The 21,120-nt window shown below is 51.3% G+C and overlaps 2 protein-coding genes across 2 annotated transcripts in view; both read left to right on the top strand.

The window, feature by feature from the left end:
- Positions 1-3,730, top strand: part of Scn4a (sodium voltage-gated channel alpha subunit 4) — a 30,980-nt gene extending 27,250 nt beyond the window's left edge. Inside the window, exons 23-24 of the mRNA XM_057774360.1 lie at positions 155-425; positions 1,410-3,730. Coding sequence (XP_057630343.1) covers positions 155-425; positions 1,410-2,677 — 1,539 coding nt within the window. The 3' untranslated portion in view covers positions 2,678-3,730. The remainder of the gene's footprint in view (positions 1-154; positions 426-1,409) is intronic.
- A 4,622-nt stretch (positions 3,731-8,352) lies between these two features.
- Cd79b (CD79b molecule) lies at positions 8,353-11,486 on the top strand. The gene is made up of 6 exons (XM_057776147.1): positions 8,353-8,466; positions 9,141-9,191; positions 9,948-10,250; positions 10,437-10,555; positions 10,839-10,880; positions 10,982-11,486. The coding sequence occupies exons 1-6, from the start codon at positions 8,400-8,402 to the stop codon at positions 11,078-11,080; spliced, it is 681 nt and encodes a 226-aa protein (XP_057632130.1). The 5' UTR covers positions 8,353-8,399; the 3' UTR covers positions 11,081-11,486.
- The last annotated feature ends 9,634 nt before the right edge of the window (positions 11,487-21,120 follow it).

Raw genomic sequence — 21,120 nt, 5'->3', positions numbered from 1 at the left:
TCACTGCTGTGTCACCCTGTGTCACCCTGTGTCACCCTGTGTCACCCTGTGTCACCCTGTGTCACCCTGCACCTCCTGCTCATACCCACCCTACCTGGGTCTTGGCCGTATCCCCCCACCCCATGTCACCTGTGCCCCTGCTGTCCCACTGCAGAACAAGATCCAGGGCATGGTGTATGACTTCGTGACAAAGCAGGTGTTTGACATCTCCATCATGATCCTCATCTGCCTTAACATGGTTACCATGATGGTGGAGACGGACGACCAGAGCCAGCTCAAGGTGGACATCCTGTACAACATCAACATGGTCTTCATCATCATCTTCACAGGGGAGTGTGTGCTCAAGATGTTCGCGCTGCGCCACTACTACTTCACCATTGGCTGGAACATCTTCGACTTCGTGGTTGTCATCTTGTCCATCGTGGGTGAGCTGGCAGGACCACACCTCACACACACAGACCTCCTAGGGCCCTGGAATATGCACACATCTGTACAAGCACACACGTGTGTTTGTCATTCTTTCACCTTTAGTGCACACAGGAGTCCATTGCTCAGAGGCCACCCATCATCTGCCCACACGTGAGAACACCTGAGGAACACGGGTCTGTCTGCAGACGTGTACTTGGATGGTCACACACTGAACGAAAAGCACAAGAGAGGGCTGACGTGGTAACTTGCCCGTCAGGCGCTTGCTGCAAAGGCACGAGGATCTGGGTTCGATCCCCAGAATTTATGTAAAGAAGCCAGGCATGGTGGTGGCACATGTGTGTAGTGGAGACAGTTGGGACCCTGTTGGTCACTGGACAGCCAGCCTAGCCTAATCACTGGGCCTCAGGGCCAGTGAAGACCCTCTTTCAACAAACAAGCTAGATGGCATCTGAGCAGAAATGAGGCAGGCAGTTTTCTTCTGGCCTTGTGTGCATGCATGCGCGCGCGCACACACATTCACACACATGCATATGTACAAATAAGTATGTATGTGCATGTAAACACACACACACACACAAATAAGAAAAGGGCTCCAGGATCTTTATACACTGAGAGGAGAGCAGGGATGTCTACACCATGAGAGTGAGTAGCTACTGTTTACGGAGTGTTTACTGTGTACCAGTTATTGGCTGTACACTTAACATCTATGGCCTTACTCTTCCACGGCAATGCCATCTCATTCCTTCCTAACAGATGAGAACAAGCCACACAGCTCTTCTCTTCTCCCTACTCTCTCTCACCTGCCATATTGGCGAGCAGATTTAAGGACGGGCTCCAATCAATTTTAATATACCCCATCTGCAACTGTCAGGACAAAGTAACCCCCTGGGGCCTACTCAGAGGGTTGCACACACTAGGCCAGGCCCCCCAGCCCTCCAGGCCCCCCAGTGCCCTGACCCAGCCTCTGTTTCTCTCTGTAGGCCTCGCGCTTTCTGACTTGATACAGAAATATTTCGTGTCGCCCACGTTGTTCCGTGTGATCCGCTTGGCACGGATCGGGCGTGTCTTGCGTCTGATCCGTGGGGCCAAGGGCATCCGGACACTGTTGTTCGCCCTCATGATGTCACTGCCTGCCCTCTTCAACATCGGCCTCCTTCTCTTTCTGGTTATGTTCATCTACTCCATCTTCGGCATGTCCAACTTTGCCTATGTCAAGAAAGAATCGGGCATTGATGACATGTTTAACTTCGAGACCTTCGGCAACAGTATCATCTGTCTCTTCGAGATCACCACGTCAGCTGGCTGGGATGGGCTTCTGAACCCCATCCTCAACAGTGGGCCCCCAGATTGTGACCCGACGCTGGAGAACCCAGGCACTAACATCAAGGGTGACTGTGGCAACCCATCCATCGGCATCTGCTTCTTCTGCAGCTACATCATCATTTCCTTCCTCATTGTGGTCAACATGTACATTGCCATCATCCTAGAGAATTTCAACGTGGCCACTGAGGAGAGCAGTGAGCCCCTCAGTGAGGACGACTTTGAGATGTTCTATGAGACCTGGGAAAAGTTCGACCCTGACGCCACTCAGTTCATTGACTACAACCGCCTCTCCGACTTTGTGGACACCCTGCAGGAGCCGCTGAGGATCGCCAAGCCCAACAAGATCAAGCTGATCACGTTAGACCTGCCCATGGTGCCAGGAGACAAGATCCACTGCCTGGACATCCTCTTTGCCCTGACCAAAGAGGTACTGGGTGACTCTGGGGAGATGGATGCCCTCAAACAGACCATGGAGGAAAAGTTCATGGCAGCCAACCCCTCCAAGGTCTCCTACGAGCCCATCACCACCACCCTCAAGAGGAAGCAGGAGGAGGTTTGTGCCATCAAAATCCAGAGGGCCTACCGCCGCCACTTGCTTCAGCGCTCTGTGAAGCAGGCCTCCTACATGTACCGCCACAGCCAGGATGGCAATGGAGACGGGGCCCCCGAGAAGGAGGGATTGCTTGCCAACACCATGAACAAGATGTACGGCCCTGAGAGCGAGAACAGTGGTGTGCAGGGCCAGGGAGAGAAGGAGAAGGGTTCTACAGGGAATGCTGGACCCACCATGGAGCTCACACCCACCAGCTCCTTGGACACCACTCAGACTCCTCCTCCATCAGCACCACCACCATCAGCACCACCACCGCAATCAGCACCACAGGGGCAGACTGTGCGGCCAGGGGTCAAAGAGTCTCTCGTCTAGAGAGCAGCATCTAGGTGTCTGAGCACTGGCATAGACCTGAGGCTCCCATTAGAGAGCTGCGTGCAGAGCTGAGAATGGGGCTTTGAGGTGGGGACTGTTCAGGGCTTGCTGCCTGGGCTGAGGGAAATGGAAACTGTGCTCAGGGTTCAGATGGGGCTGAAGCCCCTGCCTCCTGATTTCATCTTTGCATTGCTCTGACAGACATTCTCTTGATCAGAACACCAGAACGCTGTTCCCTACTTGGGGAAAAACCAGCATATCATGGAGGGGTTGGCTGCCTTGCTGGCACTACTCTTAAGGGCCCAAGTGCCCCAGCTCTAGCCAGGACAAAAACAAGTCTTAACCTCAAAAACCTATAGCTGACCCCAGGGCTCACCAACGCTCCCATCCCATGACTCAGACACAGCTTCCCCCAGCCAGCTCAGGAATGCCCTGTAAAAGGGAAGTAGCCTGGGTACACACATTGCTGCATAGAACCAATTGGCCACTGGATCTGGATGTATCAGGCTGGACACTTGACTTCTGAAACCTATCACCCAGTTATATCCAGGCCGGTGGATAGCTCCCCTGGCTGGCACCTGGGGGAAGAACCAAGGGAAGGATTCCCCTCGGGAATTCCCTTTCTCTAGGATGCATGGATGGGTCGTACAGGCTGGGTCCTGCCAGCTGCATTCGTGCGCTTGGGCCTGAGCCCCCAGGTCTGGCTGTGATCAGGTTTGGTACTCTCTAAGACAAACCTGCCTGTTCCCTCTTTTCCTTTCTTTGTGCCTTCCTTTGACCCCCAGGGCTCCTTGGTGCCCTGTCATGCCTGAGAGAGCTCCTTCTTCTCGTCTCATCTCTGCCCATCTCCTCTCTGCTCCTTGTCCTTCCCTGCTTCCTCAAAGTGACCCTGAGAATGTTAGGACTGAGCTCACAGGAGAGGTGCTGATTTGGGGGCTAGAGCAGGCAGTCAAGAAGGCTCACCAGGTTGGGCTTCAGTCTCCCTGCTGCCTGGAATGGAAAGCTATTTTCTCTTTCTTTCTTTCTTTCTTTCTTTCTTTCTTTCTTTCTTTCTTTCTTTCTTTCTTTCTTTCTTCTTCTTCTTCCTTCCTTCCTTCCTTTCTTCCCTTCTTCCTCCCTTTTCTTCTTTCTTTCTTTTTTTCTTCTTATGACAGGGTTTGTCCTGCCCGTCCTGCAACTCATTCTATAGACCAGACTGACCTCAAACTCATTGAGATCCTCCTGCCTCTGCCTCCTGAATGCTGGGATTAAAGGCATGCGCCACCACCACCCCTTGGAAAGCCACTGTCTTTAGCTATACTCACCAGAATCAGGCTCTGTCAGCTCTCAGAGAACAGAGTCCAGGCTTGGAGGAGGGAGTGAGGGTTTTGCTCAGGGGTCTCTGGATTTGGTCACTTGTGTGTGTACCTGTCCATCTGTGTGACTACGCACTGGCTTGAGAGCCCGAGTTTATGTGTTCGTACACAGCTGTATGTATGTGAACCACGGTGTCTACAGATACACATGTATCTGTGAGTGTTTGTGTCTACGTGTGTCGGTGTGACAGAGAGAGAGGGAACGGATGGTGCTTGTGTCTTCTCCACGGGTTTGTTCATCTCACTATCCCTAAATGTCAGAGAGCGTTTTGCCGAAAGGGAGTAAATAAGGATGAACGTACATTCTAAACTTTACGCTTGGAGTCCCCTCTTAGCCTAAATTCCTTTTCTTTTTCTTCTTGTTTCTCATAAACAGTTTGAGTAAAACTCAGGAAATGGCAAAGCCTGCCAAACAAGGCGTGTTGCACACGCCTGTGTTCATATATGTGCACACCTCAGGCCAGACTCCTTGCTTGCCCTGCTCACTCAACCCTCCCCGCCTCACCTGGTCGTCCCTCTGGCTTCCTTCTCTGAGCTTCGTTTTTCCCTTTTCTCTGTTTCTTATTGTCATACCATGGTCTCATCCCCACTCAGTGTCCCTTCTGTAGAGGGAGCTGTCCCTTAAAAGGCTCCCCCAGCGGGAGTCAGTAGTGCTCTGCCCAGCATCTGCCCACCATGCCTTCCCCACCTGGGCCCAGCCTGGTTTGACCCCCAAAGTCTCAGGAACCTGTTAGGTCTGGTGTTCTCCGCCAGCTGCTCGAATCACTGCAAAAGAAGAGCCACGAACTGAGTCCGCCGTTGCTGCGTGCGGACCTGTCTGCCGAGTGAGCCCTGTTACCACCCTGTCTAGGTGGGAGCCAGCCCAAAGCCAGGCTGTCAGATAAAGCTTCTTTGTACAGTTCTTATAATAAACTCTCTCCCCACCCCCCACCCCCGGTGCCTCTGGGATGTGGTCTCCTTCTGCACCTCCATGCAGGTGAGGGCTGAGGGAAGCAAGAAGAAGGGTAAGCCAGCAACTGCACCAAGCCGGGTGATGTCAGAGCCTCTGGGAGCCAGGACAGGAAGGGAAGCTCAGCCTTGTCCCCATGCTCCCTTTTTCTCTAACAGGTGCCCCACCCAAATATGTGTTGGGGCCCTGCGCCTGTAGCCCCCATCTCCAGAATCCCCTTTCACTTCCCTGTCCCTTCATCCATACCTCAAGGCATTTGTAGGGTTCATGGTTGTTGCTCCTGCTCTGAGGGGCTGTCTTCTCAGGACTGCCCTTGTTCCCCACCAGAGCCCAGGCCACATGGACCATTTCTTGCAAAACAAGTTCAGCTCATGTGCCCATGGTGGGGTGTATTACATGGGAGTCTATTTTCTATAGCAACCTCTGACTTTAAGTACGAGCTCCCCTGAGCTTGGCTTCACCCAGTCCGCGGGGTTTCTGTGCCTTTTTCCTGTGCCTTTTCCCCTGGGGAAGAGGTCTCGCTTATTTCTTCAAAGCTTATCCAGGTGTCCCCAGCCCCGAGGATAAAAGGATTGCAGGGTCCCCCAGCCCTTCTTTCCTGGATCTCTGGGAGAAGAAGAAAGGAAAAACATCAAGCGGGGAGTGTAGATAGCAGGAGCTTATTCTCCCTCCCCACTCCACTCTTGGTGGTGGAGTGCTCACACACGCTCACCCACAGCCAAGGATGCAGGGCAGCTTCGGGTGGGCACGGCCACCTTATGGAGAATGGGCTACTTGGATTGTTTCTATTTCATACAGATGAGAAGGCTTGGTCTCTCAGAGGACTGGGTGTTGGTCTCTCAGAGGTGAGTTAGGACTGGGTGCTGTCTCCCTGCAGTTGGTAGATCAGGCTGGGAAGCTGCTTCATGGGCCATGATCCATCTTATCCAGAGCCTTTGTGGGCCAAGGGCGCCTGCAGAGACTGTCACAGTTGCCCAGAAGCATTTTTAAGTGCTCCTAGGTGAGGGACTTTGGCTAGCATGCCTAGTAATGAACCTGACTTCTCCTTCACCAGCCGCTCCTCCCGGTAACTAAGATCTGCAGGCCCAGGATACTGAGGCAAGAAAGGGAGAGGTTTGAGTTCTTTCTTCTCCTACACAGTTCCTAACCTCTCCCATCCTGGAGTCCCTGACTTCTTCCCATACGCCCAAGCACCTTCTTCCTCTCCCGTCCTCCATGTCTTGTTTTGATGCTGTTTTCCTGGAAAGGGGAGGAGAGAGGTTGCCAGATGTTGGGATGTGTAGCTAGGACAGCCCAGGGCAGAGGCGGGAGTGTGGGGGGGTGGATTGCAAGGCCTCCTGTTCTAAGAAGGCATGGGCGTCACAAGCCCCACACAAGGCTTAATGATGCGGTCACTAGTAAGGGAACAACACGGCCCCACTGTGACAAATAGCCCTACAGCGGTGGGGCCCCCACTGCCTCCCTGCCTGGCATGAATGGGAATGAAGTCCAAAGGGCTCATCTACATCCCTCCCACGGGGGATGCTGATGTCAAACAACCCCTGCTAACCCCTTGCGGCCCCCCATATACCTGAGCCTCAGAGTCACCTCCCAAGCAATCACTGCCCCTGCACAGCCCAGACGACACATATGTGACTCCTGAACACTTTGCTATTAAACCTTCCAACTTTGAGGTTCACTGGCTCCAAAGCCAAACAAGGCTTCCATCACTAGAACCTCAAGGTGGAGTCTACTAAGAGGTGGGATCCTGGACTTTGACTCACTGCCAGGGGAGGGCCCATGAGCCCCATGCCGACCTTAGGCGACATTCTTTTTCTAGTGCTGTTTCTTCTGTGAGCTGAACATCCGACACCTTTTCAGAGAATTATTTTTTTTCCATTGGGAACATCTGGAAAGAATTGAAAACATGCGGGGCTGCCCAGAATGAATTGTTTCTCAGACAAAAATTTAACCCTCTTACCTCCAATTTCCATAACTCAGGACCCTGGCCTACTATACTCTGTCATTAGCTGACCCTCACCCTGTCAAATGAGGTACAGGCTCAGAACTGAGGTAGGAGTGCCCAGACACCCCTGTCCCCCGCTGCCACCTTCCAACCCTGGTGCCGGAAGAAAGGGGTAGCTATTCTCCAAATGTGAGCAATCGGGTCAGCCACACAGGCTGCTTGTGGGCTGTGGGGACAGCGAGACGTAAAGCGGCTGCCAGAGATTTAGCATCTGTCTGTCTTGGCTGGGATCAGGAGACAAGACAGAAAAAGAAACCGCTAGGAGGAGACACAAGACACCAAGGGGGTGGGGCTGCTAAAGGTTGCACAGACCCTGAGGCCAGGACACAAAGCTAAACTCAAAGGAGTTCCTGAATGCTGTGGGCCCTGTGGTCATGCTAGCTGTCACGACAGAACCAAAGAGCCTACAGAACCAGAGGGTTCGCCTGTCTCAGCCTCATCCCCCGTTCGGCACCCCCAGAGTTACATACAACCCTCATTGACCTCAGTATCCCACAGAATTCCCTGGAAAAGCTCCCTCCACCGTGACGGTTAAGTGGCGGGTTTTCCCTGAGTGGTTTCTGCTTAAGTCCAGCCCCTTTGGCAACCCACAGCATAGTCATATACAAGGAGAGGAGGGTACTGCCGAGGCCCTAGGCTGTACCCTTCCCTACCGGTTGGCAGACTTTTGCACAAGAACCTCTGTGGCTCCCTTCCCATGGTCAACTTTTAACGCGGTTTCAGGCTCTACTCTGGATCTCTCCAGAAGTCTGGCGTGAGTCTGTCCCCTGCACTGTCCTTCCTCAGTGTGCCTCCTTCTACAGGATAAAGGCTGTCCAGGGCAGAGGGTGCAAGGTCAGATTCATTTAAGCGGCAGTTCTCAACCTGTGCATTGAAAAACATACTTCTGATGCTACCTCACGGCAGCAAAATTACTGTTATGTAATAGCAGCACAAATAAATATGCGAGAACCACTGATATAGAAGATTGATATAGAGGTGTTTAGTTAAATACACCAAGCTCTCCCCTTCCTGAGCAAGGCTACCACAATAGAGGTAGCGGGCCCAGGAGATGACCAACATTCCCCGTCCCCCTCAGTGGAGTAGAGAGAAAAAGAAACACAGGCTATCCCTGGAAGATTCAGGAGCTCCCTTCCCCTCCCAGGGTTTCTACTGTTTCTCAGAACCCCAAGTTGTGTTGTCCAGGCAGGGCCACCTTCAAGTCCCAGCAGACCAGCTGATGGGGCCTCCCTCCCTTAGGGTCCCTAGAGGAATGGTACCTCCCCTGGGTCTCAATTTGCATGGCAGGAAGGGGCCTAACGGGGAAGAGGTGGAGAGTAGGCAGGCTGCAGCCCAGGCTGACATACAGTTACATGTTTCTCCCAAAACCTCCTAAGTGGTGACAGGCCTGGACTCAGAGACGGAGCGCTGACCATGGCCACACTGGTGCCATCTTCCATGCCCTGCCACTGGCTGTTGTTCCTGCTGCTGCTTTGTTCAGGTACGGCATATGCGACAGACCACAGGCCTGCTGGCTTTGAGATGGGCCTATCGGTTTGTTCCGTGTCTCAGCTCAGTTTCTTGCTTGCTCAACCTCCTGCCTTTTGCTTTCTGCTTCTTGTCTGCCTCGCTCTGACTGTCCTATGCCCAGCTCGTGGGTCTTAATGGGAGGCTCAGGGCCTGAGGGCCCAGCTCCTCTCCAGTCTGGAGGCTTTCAGGTTGAACTGGGTGCAAGGGGCTAATATCGTTGGCAGTTGTGACCTGGAGGAACCAGCCGGGCCCAGGAGGAAGAGGGACAGCATGTGGTTCCCAGCTAAGCCTTGGGGACATGGCATGAGAAAGGCTGGTTCCGTAACCTGGAAGACAGCATGTTCCAGGAATGATCCTCCTTTTGAAAGACTGGTCAAGCCCTCCCTGTGTGGCTTTCTTCTCTTTATCTGCAGAAGCTCTAGGCCAGCCTGAGGGGCAAAAGCAGAAGGGAGCTGGGAGTGGGGCTTCCAATACCCTACCTTATTTCTGCCTCTCTTGTACAGGGACAGGGAGAACTAAGGGGCTTGAAGCTATAGTTCTGGAAGGAGGAAGTGGCTCTGGGAACGTGGAGGGGGTAAGGGTGGGGCAATCAACTGAGGGTAGAGAGGCCTGACCTAGCCCTGCCCACTTCCTCTCACCCTCCAGGTGAGCCGGTACCAGCGGTGACAAACAGTGACCTGTCACAGAATCTCCAAGGTTAGTCGCCTCAACCATCACTTCACATTAGCCACTGTGGTCCCATATCTTTGCCCTGGAGCTCCCCTACACCTCCATAAGGCCTCTCATGGAGGCCCCACTTCTGGATGGCTGTTACCCCTCATCAGGCTAGTACGCTCCAGTCTTGGCCACTGAGGGTCAGAACTAAACCTGGCTTGGAGATAAGAGAGTGACATCGAGATAGGATTCCATAGGCCTCAGGCCTGTGTCTGTGTGGTTGAGACCCCACAAACCCCGCAGGCCTAGACACTAAGAAGCATGAGTCCATGAGAAGGGTCAAGAGGGTATGGGAGAAGGGTCTCGGGTGACAGGCTAAGGATTCAACCTTTATCACCCTGGAGACGGTGGGGAGTCCTTCAGGATCTGGGGTGAGTGTAGAAAAGTTTAGAGGAAAGAGCTGAAGTAACCAACGAGGCCAAAAAGGCTTCTTTGCAGATGAGGTCTGGGATCTAGCTGTTACAGTGGACGTGAATGCAATGGGAAGGTTCCAGAATCCTTCTTAAGGGACGACTAGTGGGCAGAGGTTTGAGCAGGAAGAGGTGTGGAACAGAGGCTTGGTGTGTGGCCTCTCAACATGGCTTACTTTCCCACACCTCTGCCTTCACACTGCCTCGTAAGCCTAATGCTCCTGACATGGGAAGCAGGCTAAACTGGGCTAGTGTCTTCCACGGTGGGCTAGGTTGGAAAACAGGAAGACAATCAGCCGAATTTTGAACCTTGCCTTGATGTCCGCAGGAAGCTCTTGTTCCGAGATCAAGCTGTACCCGAGGTACATAGCCAAAAAGCGGGGCTCCGTGGTGAAGTTTTACTGTTACTCAGACTCCACCACCATGACCTGGTTCCGAAAACAAGAGAAAGAGACACCCCAGGAGCTGTCCGAAGAAGAGGGACACATCTCAAAGTTCGACAATGGCTCTACCCACATCCTCACCATCCAAAACATCCAGTTTGAGGACAATGGTATCTACTTCTGCAAGCAGCAATGCAGCAGAGACTCAGAGGATGCTTGGAGCTGTGGCTCAGAACTTAAAGTCCTAGGTGTGTGCCAGGTAGACTTGTGTTCACGTAGCCATCCACACCCATGCCCCTGCCTACCAGGGGAAGTGACCATGGCCCTGGAGTTCCCAGGATAGCTACTGGGCAGTTGGCCCTGAGGGGGTCCAAACAGTCTCTATGGTTATCCTCCAGTTCCAGCGTTATGTATGCCCTGTCTCCCTGCCCCAGGATTCAGCACCTTGGAACAGCTGAAGCGGCGGAACACCCTGAAAGACGGCATCATTATGATCCAGACCCTCCTAATCATTCTCTTCATCATCGTACCCATCTTCTTGCTACTAGACAAGGTGCCCAGAGGAACTTGGGATCCTTGGGAAGGCTGGGAGGTGGGCACAGGGCAGACAAGACCCAGGCAGAGTCTCCATCTTCTCAGACTCTGTGGCTGCTCTCTCAAGAAGGCCCCACCCCAAGTCCTTTCCACTGGCTTACTGTTCATTCATTCATTGGTTCTTGGAGACTCCTTCTTCCCATCCCCCACCCAGACCCGCATCCCTGGCCCATCAGGGTACATGGATGGAGGACCCTAACACTCAAAACTATATTCTTCCACCCTTCCTGTCCCTCCCACAGGATGACAGCAAGGCAGGGATGGAGGAAGATCATACCTACGAGGTAAGGGACAGTGTCACCTAGCAGCTCTGAGCTGCAGTGGTCCCCCTCTTTTGGCATGGTTAGAATATGGCCCAGACCTGAGCTCCAATTCATCTTTCTAGGGCTTGAACATTGACCAGACAGCCACCTACGAAGACATAGTGACTCTTCGAACGGGGGAGGTAAAGTGGTCTGTCGGCGAACACCCAGGCCAGGAGTGAGGGCCACCCTCATCCTGCCCAGCTCTTGGGCCTTGCTGCTTCCAAATTGCCTGGCTCACAGCCCATCCTTTCCTTCCTGGATCTTCAGCCAGCATCTGAAGCTGGACCACCAAGTCACCTCTCTCTTTAGCCCCTGGTCCCCAGCTCTTGCTGAAAGGCCGGGGGTAGAAGGACAATAGGGCAGTGACATGGAGTGCGGAGTTATCTGGGGATAGATTGGACTTAAGTACTATGCAGAATCTGTCCTCGTGTTTGGGACAGAAAACAGAGACTTGTGGGAACCTGCACATGGACTCAGAGCAGACTAGCTTCCTGCAGTGCCCAGGAAGGACTATGGTCCCCACTGGTACCAGAAGGGCGAGAATGTCATTTCTCCCATTCCAAGGACCACTTAGCTTACAGCCCATCCTCCTGTGGAATAAACAGTGTTCTGACAACAGTGGCCTTCATGACATCCATCTCTAGGAAAGGGGTGGGTGGGCGTGGTTCTGGGAGCTACGGTGGCATCTGAATGTGGTACCTATGGCCTTATGAAACTGCGGGGGGTGGGGGGAGTGACTGCCCTAGTCTCCCCACCCTTCTCTCTGAAGGCCCAGCTGGGGTCCACAGTCACACCCCTACCCCGGAACAGGTGCTGGAGAAAGAGAATCCAACCTGCCCTTCTGCTGAGCAGGGTCACCTTCACGCTACTGTCCATTGAACCAGAAAGAGAGAGAGAGAGAGAGAGAGAGAGAGAGAGAGAGAGAGATTGATTCCTGCTAGGGGTGTGGTGGTGCACGCCTTTACGCCTTTATCCCAGAACTAGTGCTTGGACCTCTGTGAGTTCAAGGCCAACCTGATCTAGAGATTGAATTCCAGGATAGCTAGAGCTACACGAGAAACCCTGTCTTAGGAGAGAGATTGATTCCTAAAGGGAATTTGAATGGTGACTGTTGAGGGCTTTTGGTCAGGGTGATCCCAGTATCACAGAGAAAGAAAGCATCCTTACCCTCTGCCCCCTGCATCAGCCTCTAAGACCTTACAAATCAGGTCCTCACCTACCAGCTGTGAGAGTAACAGGGAACCCCTTAAGCATCTGGTGAGCTGAGGGCAGTTCAGCTGGACGAGCCAAGTCTCCCTTCCAAGCTCTATTAACACATCCTTGCCGACCCTGCTGCAGATTCAAGCAGGTGAATCTTTACCCTGGGCAACTGCCAGGATATGGGAAAGACAACAGCTCCCACAGGAATTCTGGGCGGGACAGGTGGGTGAGGCACACATGCCTGGGGCTTCAGGTCAGAATCCCTGTCACAAAGTGACCCTGACCTGTGGGCCAGGCTGGTTGAGGTGGGCCTTGATGAGCCTCCTGGGTCTGGGCTGCCAGAGGGAACTGGCTTGTTTTGCCATCTGCCATCTCCGGCACTGACCTGAAGCCCTTGCTTTCCTGTTGTTTTGCATACTAGGGCTAATTCTGTCCCCCACCTCTACCAGGGACCAGGCAGTCAGTCAGTAAAGGAGTTTTAAGTACTGCTCTAAGTAGGATCTCCCCCTGCTTGGGGCTTCCCTGGTTCAGGGGAGGCCTTGACTTTACTGAAAGACTATCCCATTTCAGGAGCAGGGGCTTCCTGGGCCTTGATTTTTTTTTTTTTTTTTTTTTTTTTGTTGAAAAAAAATTATTTGGGCAGGAGGTACCCCCTTGAGCAGACACCTTCACAGGACAGTGACTTCCTTGGTTTTCACAGAGGAGCCCTACTTGGAGTGTTCACTGCCTCTCATGGTGTCACTCAGTCTGTCGTGTGAGTCCCTGGACACCTAGAAGTGACACGGGCAGTGGAAACCTAGCTAGGTCATAATCGTGAGTGTAAGGAACATCTAAGATTGCTGTTGCTTTATCTGTAACACGATAATCATAAATCCTATCCACCACAAGCCTGATGACTCACGCCTATCCACCCCAGCTACCCAGGTTGAGGAAGAATTCTTGAGTTCAAGGCCAGCCTTGGCAATATATTGAGAACTGTCTGAAAAAAATTGAAGAAAGAGCTTAGCCAGAATGCTGGATATTTCTCATTCAGAAAAATGTGGAATACTTCATGAATTTGTGTGACAGGGCCTCTGACTGACCTGGAGTTCATAGACTGGGCTAACCTGGCTGGTCTCCAGCCCCACGCAGCTGCCATCCCTGCCTCCCCGGCACTAAGATAACAAGCATACCCTGCTGTGCCAAAGTTTTGTACTTGAGTTCTAGAAACCGAACGAAAGCCTTTGTGTTTATGCGGCCAGAACTTGCTACCCAAGGCATCTCCCCAGCCAACTGTGTTTGTTTGGCTGGTTTTTTGAGACAAGGTCTCATGATACATTCCTGGCTGGTCTGGAACTTGCCAAGATCAAAACTGGCCTTGGACTCACAGAGATCCGCCTACCTCTGACTCCCGAGTGCTGGGATTAAAGGTGTGTGCCACCATGCCCGGTTTGATTTTGTATTTTTAAAGTCAGGTAAAATAATTAAGTTTGTCTACTTTTCTATTTATAAACATGAGAAGTTTGTATCATCCTATGAATTCTAAAACATGCCAAGTTTGTATAAGCCAAGAAACAGAACAAGAGCCAAAAGGGGCTCCTGAGCACAGCAGATAAATCATCTCTGAACATCTCTCAAGATGTTCTCAAAAGTTTTGTGGAGCACCCCCTCATCTACATGACTTAGTCTTTTTTCAGGGGGAGAGTATCAGGTTCCCTAGAACTGGAAGGGAGGTACAGACAGTTGTGAATCACTATGTGGATGCTGGAAATTGAACTCGGGTCCTTTGGAAGAGCAGTCAGTGCTCTTAACCATTGAGCCATCTCTCCAGCCCTTCTATGTGTCTGAGGTTTGGGGGGAGTAAGCGGGTAGTCTTAGCCCCTTTACTCAAAGCCCAGCAAGGTCAACAAAAGTGGCCAAGACTCACAACCAAGTTTTGTAATCCGAAAATCAATTCTGCCTACTGCTTTACCGCAGCCTCCTTTATGGGACTGGACAGCAATAAAACTGGAGGGGAGGAGAAAGGCACTAGAGGAAGGGACGAGGGGACGGATCCCAGGACAGGATGCCATTAGCTGTCTTAAAGAGCTGTGCCTTACAGCATCTCTCTTCCTATTTATCACAAGGTCGGAAGCAACTCCCTTTTAAACAGGGCCTGGACCAGTTTCCCCACTGCAGAATGCGGCCCAGAGGCCCTTGGTGGGCACATGCCCCATTGCCCACTTGGGGAATCCAGCCAGGTCCCTCGGGGGCCCTGGTTTAAACACAGAGTGGTTCCTCCTCCGCTCAGCTTGACTTCCGGCCCTCTCAAAGCAGGTGCTGCCTGGGCTGGGGCCATCTGACCCATGGCTTTGGGTGTTTTTCCAGCAGAATCAGACTTGAGAGAAAAACAAGGTTCGAGAAGCCACCTCTCTTTGGGTGGGAACAGCGGGTAGTTCTCACGGCCAGCCACTGTCTAGCAGGCTGTACCACCTGTGTGAGGACAGGGCCTCGAAAGTCACCTGGGAACTCTGTATGGAATTCCCAGATTCTGTCTGCTTTTTTTAGACCACCTGAGAACTGGGGGATTTCTGAATGTTTCCTGAGCCTTGGAGCTGCCCCCCTCCCCTTCTGTGACATCCCCCAGTACAGCATTATAACGAAAACATCGACCTTCAAGTGGAGGTAGCTTCCCCAACCCAGAAGTCTTTTCTTGGAAATGCAGCAGACTGCAAAGAACAAAGATTAACAGGCATTAAATTCTGAGTTCAGTTAGAAAGTAGTTTGTTTAAAAACATTTTGACTGATCCTAGTACGACTGTTTTTTAAAAACACCTTACCCTGGTGTGGCGCCTTCCATCTGTAACCCCATTTCCACCCCCCCGCACTTGGAAAGCTGAGACAGGAGGACTGAGGCGTGTGCATCTGAAGACATCCTGGGTGGCAGGTGAAATCCTGTCAAAAGACAAAACAGTACAAAAGTAAAAACATCTTTTTAAAAAAAGTCATCTTTCCTTGGGTTCACCCAACCCAGCTCTGTCCACAAGGCTGGACGGAAAGCCAGACACCACTAGGGTCACACTCAGCAAGTGTGGGTCTGCCTGTGTAGACTTCTTCTCAGCACATGCGTGAGGCTTTGTCTACTCTTTCAGTTAATTTTTTTCATGGCTAAGTTACTGTACATTAGTGTGCCTGTCCCTTTTATCTAAAAACAGCTGCGAAGTCGGGGCTCAGTGGCTCACAGCTATTTTCTCAAGACTTGAGAGACAGAGGCAAGAGGATTGCCACAAGTTCAGATGGTTGGGCCATACAGTGAGACCCGCCTCAAAAAAACAAAACAATAACAGAAAAACGAAAGAATTGTTTTAGTAAAGGGGACTTCTAGACATGACATGTCTACTTGCTATTTGTAGCTTGCTGGCCCTCTGAGCCCCCCTTGGTTTTCTTTTCCCAAGCATTTGCCCCTGTGAACAGGGACCTCTGGGTCCTCACCCAGGACGCACCAGCTTGCCCACCCCCTCTATGGCGTGGCTGGTCCTCACCCCAGTAAAAAGAAAAGATGGTGTCCTTTGTTCATCAAGGTATGCCCACCTTCCTGGTTCAGTGTTTGCCTTGGGGGGTGGATTGGCAGCACTTGCTCAATACCTGAGTTAGGGAACTGGCAGGCACCTGCCGTCCCAGCATGCAGAGACCGAGGCAAGAGGACAGAGAGTTTGGGTCTAACCTGGGCTACACCGTGAGATCGCTGTCTCAGCGAGAGAAGCAGGACTGGGTGGGGAATGAGAAAAAGGAGGGCAGGAATGCCAGCCACCTCAAAGCTCTGGGGGACAATGGTACAAGGTAACCACGCACAGTCATAGGACAAGATGACAGGAGGAGGTTATCAAGAGCACTCCTCAGAGGAAGCATCCCGGACTTCTCTACTTTTGTGTGTGGTTTGTGTGTGGACATGTGTGTGTGCATGTGGATGTGAGTATACACGTGTGTATAAGTACACCTGTACACGTGTGTGTGTGTGTGTGTGTGCCTATGGAGGGCAGAGAACAACTTTGGATAGTGATATTCCTTGGGTACCATCCACCTTCATATTTTTTTTTCTAACAGGGTCTCTCGCTGGCTTGGAACTCACAGAGCCCTATCCCCACGTTCCCATGGACCCTCCGATCTCTGTCTCCCAGAACTAGGATTACAGGGGTAATTCATTCACCTGACTTTTTTTTAACACAGGTTCTGAGGACCCTAAGGGAGGTCCTTGTGCTTGCCTGGCACTGACTGACTGAGGTATCTCTCTACCCCAGTCTTTTTCAGTACGTCTCTGTCCCTGGGCAGTATCCTGGGGGTTACTTAGCACGTCCAGTTACAATTGTCCATGGATTATCCCACAGCATTAACAATACGCCACTGGTAGACGGGGCGCCTGCCCAGCCTTCCCCCCAGCCCTCTACAGCCCTCCCTCTACTCAGAACCTTCTGCTGCATTGTTGGGGAGATACGGGAAGTGAAAGTACGAAGCACACTGAAACGTGCAATACAAATATGAAGGATGATATGATTTGCTTCACTAAGTCAGGCCACATCGGCTTGTTTTCTTGCTACAACTTTTCTTAGCGTCTGTGGATGCCCCACTCAATCCCTTTGCATTCAGTTCCTCCCACCTTCGCTGAACATCTGTGTGAGGGCTTGCTCTACGGTGAGGAAGGTCCTGCGCATGCCAGCCAGAGCTGTGGGGGAAGACTACAGAGTCATCCCTTAGACCCAGGCAGTCTGTCTCTCAGCCCCAGTGTCCTCGGCTCTCAAGTGAGACACATAGGCTCTATTGTCCAATACAGTTTCTGGCACATGGCGGGTCTTCAGAAACACACCTCCCCTGGAAAGGCCCTTGGGAATCCCCAAATAGCACTCTTTAGAGTTTAAAGACTGTGACTCAATAGAGCTAGTGCTAAGACCCATGTACTAACTGGATTAGGGGAGGCTGTACACTTGAAAGACCAGCACTCATAAGACTGAGACAGGAGGGTCATGAGTTTGAGGCCAGTCTGGGCTACACAATGAGTTCCAGGGCAGCCTGAACAAGAATGTGTATAATATATATTCTTATGTATACATGTGTATCTATTTATGTCATGTCTATATTTAAACCTGATGTAAAGAATACTGTAGAGGCGCAAGCTGCATCAAATGTAATAACCAACTCTGACCTCTGGAAGAGGTCAGAGCAAGCAGTGGGAAGGGTGTGTTTCAAATTGCCAGTGAAGAGTGTGCAGAGGTACCCCTAATCCAGCTGGGGTCATCCCTACAACCAGGATGAGAGAAACAAGACTGCTCCCACCCACAGAATTGAACCTCAAGCATAGAGGAGGACTTTAGGACCAAGACAAGATCTGTGACTTTCTGTGGTACATATAGGGAAGCCCAGAGACGGTCCAGTCTGTAAACACAAAAGGCTTCCACACAAAGACATCCGTGGACTCCACGCTATCAGGGGCATTCTTTGTGTATGTCTGTAGCAGTTCATGTGTGTGTGAGTATGCGCACGTGTGTATGAATGTGTACAGAAGCCAGAAGTCAACAACAGACGGTTTCTCAAGCGTCTATCTGCCCTGTTTTACTTTTACTATTTTGTTTTGAGAGTGTTTGTGTGTGTGTGTCTGTGTGTGTGTGTGTAAATGAATTCAGGGGACTGGAGCATGGGGACTGGAGGAGGGTATTGGGTCCCCTGGAACTATAGTTACAAGCAATTGTGAGCAGGCCTTTGTGGGTGTTAGAAACCAAACTTGTAGTATTTGCTCTGAGTTTCCAAGCCATCTCTCCAGCCCCTTTGCCTTGTTTTTTTTTTTAATATTTATTTATTTATTATGTATACAATATTCTGTCTGCAGGCCAGAAGAGGGCACCAGACCTCATTACAGATGGTTGTGACCCACCATGTGGTTGCTGGGATTTGAACTCAGGACCTTTGGAAGAGCAGGCAATGCTCTTAACCACTGAGCCATCTCTCCAGCCCCCTTTGCCTTGTTTTTAGTGAAAGGGACTTTCACTGAATCTGAAACTCAAAGACCCAGCTAGAGCAGCTCTAGGGATCCTGAACCTCCAGCCCTGGGCTTATAGGCACATGCCAATATGCCCGGCCTTATCAAGGCGGCTGGGGGTCTGGGCTCAGGTCCTCAAGCTTATGAAGTAAGCTCTTTATTGACCAAGCCATCTCTCTGTTTCTAATAATGGGCATTTCATTTGTTTTTGTTGTTTGGTTGGTTTTGTTTGTTTATTTTGAGACAGGGTTTCTCTGTGTAGCCCTGGCTGTACTACAACCTGCTCTGTAGACCAGGCTGACCTTGAACTCATAGAAATGAAAATGGGTGCTTCTTAGAGACGTCATCTTGAACTGAACTTCTGGAGGCTGGGCTCATAGATGCCAGCCACAGCACAGGCCCTGCAGAGATCATTGTTTGGCATCCACTGACCCTGTAGGATTCTGAGGTTTCAGTGGTACATGAGGCAACTTTCCAGAAGAATCAGAAAAACCCTAAGTTGAGTCAAAGCTTAGCTTCTAGTAGCAGTGAATTCTGGTTTTTGGTCTCTGTCACCAGAAGTCCTAAAAGATGATCCAGACTAGAGAAAAGATCACCAAACCCTTTATACGACCTCACATTTGGCTTCAGCTCATCCTCCTGGGCCTAGAGTGCGTCATACTAACATTCTATAAAGATGTATCCCCAGGAGTCCCCAAAGTCCCCTGGGCAACTCAATTCTGAGGTCACTTCAGTCTTGAGATGACAAGAGAAAATATCAATTACCCCCTCTTCTAAGGGATGTCGGCGGGGGGGGGGGGGAGGGCGGGAACGACACACACAGCAGTAGAGGCAGAAGGCTTGAGGACCAGCCTCCACTGCTCATCTAGCTCCTCCTTTCTGGGAGAGTTGGAAGGAGGAGGGGAAATTGTGTCCTTCCTTTCCCTCTGGTCTGTCTTTCTTAGAGCCTGTATCTCCGGTAACCCCCTGCAGCCTTCCCCAGGCCTGCCTAGAGCAGCCCCTAAGGCCCCAGCAGCCTCCTCTGAATGGTGAATCAGGGGTAGTTGTTGGAAAATGCTTGCAGGATGTTAAGAGGCTGTATCTTCTGGTATCCAGGAAGGAGAGGTGTAGCGGCCCAGGCATTCCTTTGTGGACCCCAGGGATGTGATTTTTCAATGTTGGTTGCCAACAGGACAGGCAGCTACTGGAGAGATACGCTTGCTTGTGTGTTTTCATACTGGACCAAGGGCATTCAGTAAACATCCTGAGATCCAAAGATAGGAGATTTAGACAAGGATGCTGACACAGCCCAGCCTTCCTTGGCCCTGGCTTTGTTGTCTTGTACGCTTTCCCATATGCCTGCCCCCCAAGCTTCTGGGGCATTTTCACCTGGAAATTGGCAGGGAAAACGAAATGCAGCGAAGACACCCTTGCGTTCAGGGGTGAGTCCGAGTGCTCAGAAGGATTCAGAAGCTAAAATAGCTGGCTGATCCCACCCAGGCTCTAGGGATAAAGAAGCTTGGGACATGGAACACGGGAACTGCAAGGCTGAGGGAGCTGCTGCCTCGGCAGAACCGGCTCTTGGGGTTGTTCTTCCCGAAACTCAGTCGTCTCTCCCTCTGAAAAAAATGGATTTGGCGGTTACACCACATGGCCAAGACTTTCGCGGGACCAAATGGAAAACGTCCTTTGCCTCTTGATGAGCGCTTGACAGATGCTAAGGAGCAGGGAGGGTGCTGTAGAGAGTGGGTAGCTGACCCCGACTCCCAGGGCTGCCAGAAGACTCAAAACCCCGAAGGGTTTTCGGAACTTTGAGGTGCCCCGAGACCTCAGGGCTATAGGGAAGTACTTGAAGTCCACGTCTGTTTACAAAGGTTGTGTTACAAGAGTTAAGCTCTATGGCAGGTTCAAGGAGCAGGGTCCATTGCTCCACAGACCTAAGGGGCACCTTTGGGTTTGTGGAAGGATAATGTTCGTGATCGGAACCCTCTAGTGGTTAGGGGTAGCACTACACCCAGCTGCCATCCACCAGCCTATGTGTTTGATGGGGGAAGAGGTTCCCCCCTTTCCCAACAGGTATATTCTATCTCTGTCTCTCTTTTTTTATTTTTATTTATTTGTTTGTTTTTTCATTTCTTTATTAATTGTTATGATTATGATTATTATGGTTTTCTGGCTGTTCTGGAACTCGCTCTGTATACCAGGCTGACTTGAACTGACAGAGATCTGCCCGCCTCTGCCTCCCAAGTGCTGGGATTAAAGGCATACACCACCACCTCTCCTTTTTTAAAGGCTAATTTTATTTTTATTGGTGTATATGTGTATAAGCCTGTGCCACACGTGTGTACTCGTGGAGGCCAGAAGAGGACATCAGATCCCCTAGAGCTGGAGTTACATGTTGTGAGTCTCTTGACGTGGGTGCTGGGAACCAAACTTAGGTCCTCTGGTACAACAGCAAGCTCTCTTAGCATGGAAGTCATCTCTATAAACCCAGCTCATGTAGCTTTTGTAGTTGTGGATTTAGGGAACCATACGTTCAAGAAGAAAAGGACAGAACAAGGCCAGAAAAATGGTCCAGGAGGTAAAGGCACCTGCAGCCAAGCCTGAGTACCTGAGTTCAATCCCTGGGACCCACATGATGGAAAGACAGCATCAATTCCTGAGTTATCTTCTGATTCCTACATACACACACTTCAGCACACACACACACACACACACACACACAAATAAATGCAATTTTAAAAGAAACATTGATGGGGACAATGCCTTTTTGGAAGGTCTCTGTTGCCCCTCATCCCAGGGAGCAGACAACAGCAATCCTGCCCCTGGACTCAGGATGCTCTCCTAAGGACACTTTGGGTGGTCTCTGTAGCTGAGAGCTTGCATAACCAATGCTCACAAACCTGACAAAGGTGGCGATGGAAAGATAAGCTTGGGGACATGACCGCAGGAGAGGAGTGGGAACATGGTGAGTGGGAGGAGCCTCTAAATTATCCATCAGTACAAGCTGTCAGTGGCCCCGGCCCATGAATAAATGTATAGGGAAAAGGCAGG

The sequence above is a fragment of the Chionomys nivalis genome, chromosome 7 (genome assembly GCF_950005125.1).
Source record: "Chionomys nivalis chromosome 7, mChiNiv1.1, whole genome shotgun sequence".
Lineage (NCBI taxonomy): Eukaryota > Metazoa > Chordata > Mammalia > Rodentia > Cricetidae > Chionomys > Chionomys nivalis.
This window is presented reverse-complemented; position numbering and strand designations above follow the sequence as displayed.